Below are 4,423 nucleotides of genomic sequence, written 5' to 3' on the forward strand. Positions count from 1 at the left end.
TTGAAAATTAAAATTCGAAAATTTTTTCTAAAGCCTCCAGGGGACTTCGTTTTCACACGAAAAAATTTTATGTGCCCTTATTGCATCCGGACCCACAATTGTTAATCAAAAATTAAATGTAGTTAAATTTTCATTTGAAGAAATAAATATTTAACCAAAGAGATTAATTTTCAACTCAAATTATGAAATAATTAATGGGAATAGTTGAATTTTCAGTTTAAAAGCACTAATTAACAAAAAGTTAAATTACAAACAAAATGATAAATTTCCAACTAAAATCATGAATCTTTTATTGGAATCGTATTTTCAACCAAGAAGATTAATGTTCTACCAAAAAGACGAATTTTCTAAAAAAAAAAATTACTTTTCAACTAAAAAATATAAATTGTCAACGAAAAATTTAATAGTTAAATGTATAGTTGAAAAATCTTTTTTTTTTCAATATTTCAACAAAATGTTTTTTCTTTTAAAGCACACAATTAGATTCAGCGAAAAAAGAGGGATTTTCAATAAAATAGTTGAATCCTTAACCAGACATTTTTATTCCAACCAAAGTGCTCCGATTTTTATCCAAAAATATTTAATTTCTGTTGTTTAAACAAAGAACCATTTTCAAAACAAAAAAAATTGTTGATTTTTCAATCAAGAAAGATTTAAGTTTAATTTTCAAAACCAAAATATTAAATTTCAATAAAAACCGAATTTTCTATCAAAATATATTAATTTTCAACCCCAGAACTCGAACTTTCAACGAAACAGTTACATTTTCTACCAAAATACTTGAAATTTAACAAATTAAATTTTCAGCAAAATAGTTAAATTTTCATCTAAAAATTTTTATTTTGAATCAAAAAGACACTTTTTTGGAAGACAGTTAATCCAATTTTATATTAGTGAAAAAGAAATTAAAAAAACTAATAAAATTATTCACAATTTATCTTTTCATTTCAACCTAAAAAATAAATGGTAAAGTCGACAAAAAGTGCCTTGAAATCTAAATACTTATTATATAACGAAAAAAAAAATTGTTTCTTGATAAATAAAAAACTTTTCAGTAGCAAAATTTGTTCTAAACGAGATATTTCTTTCAAAATAGAGTAAAAACTTTAAAATACTCTTCGAATTTCAATAAAATAACCATTTTCAAAGGAAAAAAATAATAAAAAATTCAAATTCAAGATTTTCAAGGTCGCTAGACACCCTGAATATACAAATAAGCAAATATCAAAAATAAAAGATTTGTTTACCTGACAAGTGATGTCCTTATTTGACAGACGAACAATCAACCTGTATTTAGGAGTATTGTATTTATTCTTGTCCTGGACGGTCAAGCGTTTACGAGCATAATAATCGGTTTTACCTTCGCGACGCCTCTTGAATTTTACCTGATAACGCTTAAAGTATTGCTTATTCTTCACTACTTTCACGAACCCCTATAAACAAAAAAAAAACCCAAATTCTTAAAGAAAAAAAAAAAAGTAATAAAAAGGAAAAAAAGACATTTTTATTTTTCACCATTCAGAGTTTGATATATTAGGGAACAAAGGTTTTTCTTCAGTTATGTATCAAAGCGAGCTGAGTGTCTCATCATTCAGGTGAAAAACAATAAACAAACATATTTAATACGAATACAAACAATTCAATTATGAAATATTTGTTTAAATTAACACTTGTTGACTGTAAACAATTGTATAATACAAAATGGTCAAAAATAAACAGTTTTACTCAAATTATTCTACTCACATTTTCAAACCAGAATAGTAATAATAAAAATTTCAAAAATTAATTTCATAATTTTAATGATAAAATCAGTCATTTTTTACTTCAAAATTAACAAAATTACACTGGTAAATCAATTTTTAACCCATTTTCATCCCACATCTGGCATATGTGACAAAATGGATTCAGATTAGTTTTCGAAACTAACCTCAAATTATTTTTTCAAAATCATTTAGATTTCAACAGAGAAACTGGACATAAACCAAAAACAGAAAAATATTGACGATAACTCAAACAATTTGATTGTGTTATAAACAATCAGATAAATAAACAAAAAAGTTGAATTTTGGCGTGCATTGTCAGGTGACATTTTCGTCGGCGATTTGCGTCGATTTAAATCTGTTTTTATCTTGTACATCCTTTTATGCGGAGATTCAAAAATTATATGTACCGTTTGTTAAAGGTTAAAAGATAAGGTTTTATTCAATATTTTATGAATATATGAACTTACCATCGTGAAGAATAATTAAAAGAGAATTATTTACATGACGCATGCGCCAGCCTCGCATGACATTTCGTCTTTCTTCTTCCGGCAAAGAAACCTCTTATTGGTCTGTAAACCAACACGTGATTTGTGAATCCACCAATCCGGAGAAAGCTTTTTTGAAAACCGCGGTTGTTTTCAGACCAGCGATTGGCGGACTAGATGTATCTGGTTCAAATTTACAGTGCGAAATTTCAAATACTGGGATCCCACTGAATTTGTCCAGAAAAATTCAAATTTATTTGTTTCATCTAAAGAATATGGCTTTATTTCAACAAAATACTTGAATCCTCAAACAAATAGTTGAATTTAAAAAATATGAATTTTTTACCGAACATTTGCTTTTGAAACAAAATAATTAAAATTTAAAGCAAAAAAGATGTATTTTCAAAAAAATTGTTGCAATTTTAACCAAATAGGCTACTCTATGTGAAAAATTAAACTTTAATCAAAAACAGTTTCATGTTCAATCAAATAGTTAAATTTTCTAGCCAAAAAAACGATAATTATAAGAAAACAACTGAATTTTCAACTAAAAAATGAATACGCATAGAAAAATATAATAGTTGATATTGCATTATTACAACAATAAAATAAAATTAATTTTTAACCAAACATAACAAGCAACGAATTTTCACCTAAACAGTGGAAATTTTATTTAAAAACAATTAATTCTCAACAAAAAATATCATAACAATAGTTGATATTTAAACTAACAAATATTATTATTTTAAATCAAGAACAGTTTAGTTGATCCAAAAAAGATCACAAAATAGTTGATTTTTAAACTGAAAAAGAGTTTTCATTCATAAAAGAAAAAAAATCAAATGACTATTAAATTTTCTAACTAGACGAATTTTAAAAAAAACCATTATTTTTTATTAAAAATACTTTTTTTTTGTAAAAACTTCAAATATTTAAATATCAAGATTGCACAAAAAACTTAATTTAGAAAATGTAAGAAATTTAAATTCGATTAAAATCCAAATTAAAAATCCTCTTTAATGTCCAATTATCAAATTGATGCAAACTGCTCCTCTTCTTTATTTTTGTCCGAAAAAAATTTATTTTTAATTTTTTTAGGTTGCAAAAGGAGCATTTTTGTTTGTTCGTTGTGATGAATCTTAACAAAAAAATTTATTTTTTAGAACAATCATTCGCATCGTCATACAAAAAATATTCTTACTTTTATTAATAAATATTTTTTGAAAAACTAAACTCCAGAAGAAGAATTAAAATTTTCAGTAAGAATTTAATTTTCAACCAAGCAGATTAATTTGCAACTAAAATGAGGAATTAAAAAAAAAATTCATTTGAACACGAAAAGTCAAATTTTCTCAATATCAACTAAAATTACTAATCTTTATAGAAAATTATTCAATCAAGAAAGACGAATTATTAACAAAATGGTTGAATCCTAAACCAAAAATAACTTTTGCACAAAATTGTTGAACTTTTTTTCCAAAAAAGACCCAGTTTCATTTTTAACCCGACAAGTTCTTTTTTTTTTACCCAAAAAAATTAATTCTGAGCGAAAAAATGTAAAAGTTAATATTTCAACCAATAATTTAATTTTTAACTTACAACGATGAATTCTCGACACGAAATTTAATAGTTGATATTTCAACCTAAATACTAAAAAACTAATAATTTTTAAGCCAAAGATGAATTTTTTTACAAAATAATTGAACTTTCAACCAGCAAATAAGAAATTTTAACAAAAAGTTGTCTGTCAATCAAAAAGTTCATTTTTCTTCTAAAATTGCGCAATTTACGTCCAAAAAATATGAATTTGGACTAAAATGATGATTCTTCAAGCAAAGGAAAATTATTTTTCATTAATGTAGTTGTTCAACTTTCAGCCCAGTAGTGGAATTTTCAACCAAAAAATATCAATTTGGAACAAAAAATGTAATAGTTGATATTTCAACACAAAAATAGTTTTATTTTAAATAAAAAACACTTTAATTTATACAAAAAGACCAATTTATAACTTAAAAGTCAAATTTTTAACCAAATAATCGAATTTTCCACCTAAAATGATGAAATTTTAAATGAAATTGTTAAATTTTCAGTTTAAAATTAATTTTCATTGAAAAAACGAATTTTTAAGTAATTAATTGAATTTTCCACCTAAAATTAATAATTATCAATAAAAAA

The 4,423-nt window shown here is 24.3% G+C and overlaps 1 protein-coding gene across 1 annotated transcript in view; it reads left to right on the forward strand.

Moving 5' to 3' along the window:
- Positions 1-2,271: 2,271 nt before the first annotated feature.
- Positions 2,272-4,423, forward strand: part of LOC117180684 (60S ribosomal protein L5-like) — a 14,741-nt gene continuing 12,589 nt past the window's right edge. The window contains exon 1 of the mRNA XM_033373174.1: positions 2,272-2,427. Within this exon, the coding sequence (XP_033229065.1) occupies positions 2,272-2,427 (156 nt within the window). The remainder of the gene's footprint in view (positions 2,428-4,423) is intronic.

This window comes from Belonocnema kinseyi, chromosome 9, assembly GCF_010883055.1.
Source record: "Belonocnema kinseyi isolate 2016_QV_RU_SX_M_011 chromosome 9, B_treatae_v1, whole genome shotgun sequence".
Classification (NCBI taxonomy): Eukaryota; Metazoa; Arthropoda; class Insecta; order Hymenoptera; family Cynipidae; genus Belonocnema; species Belonocnema kinseyi.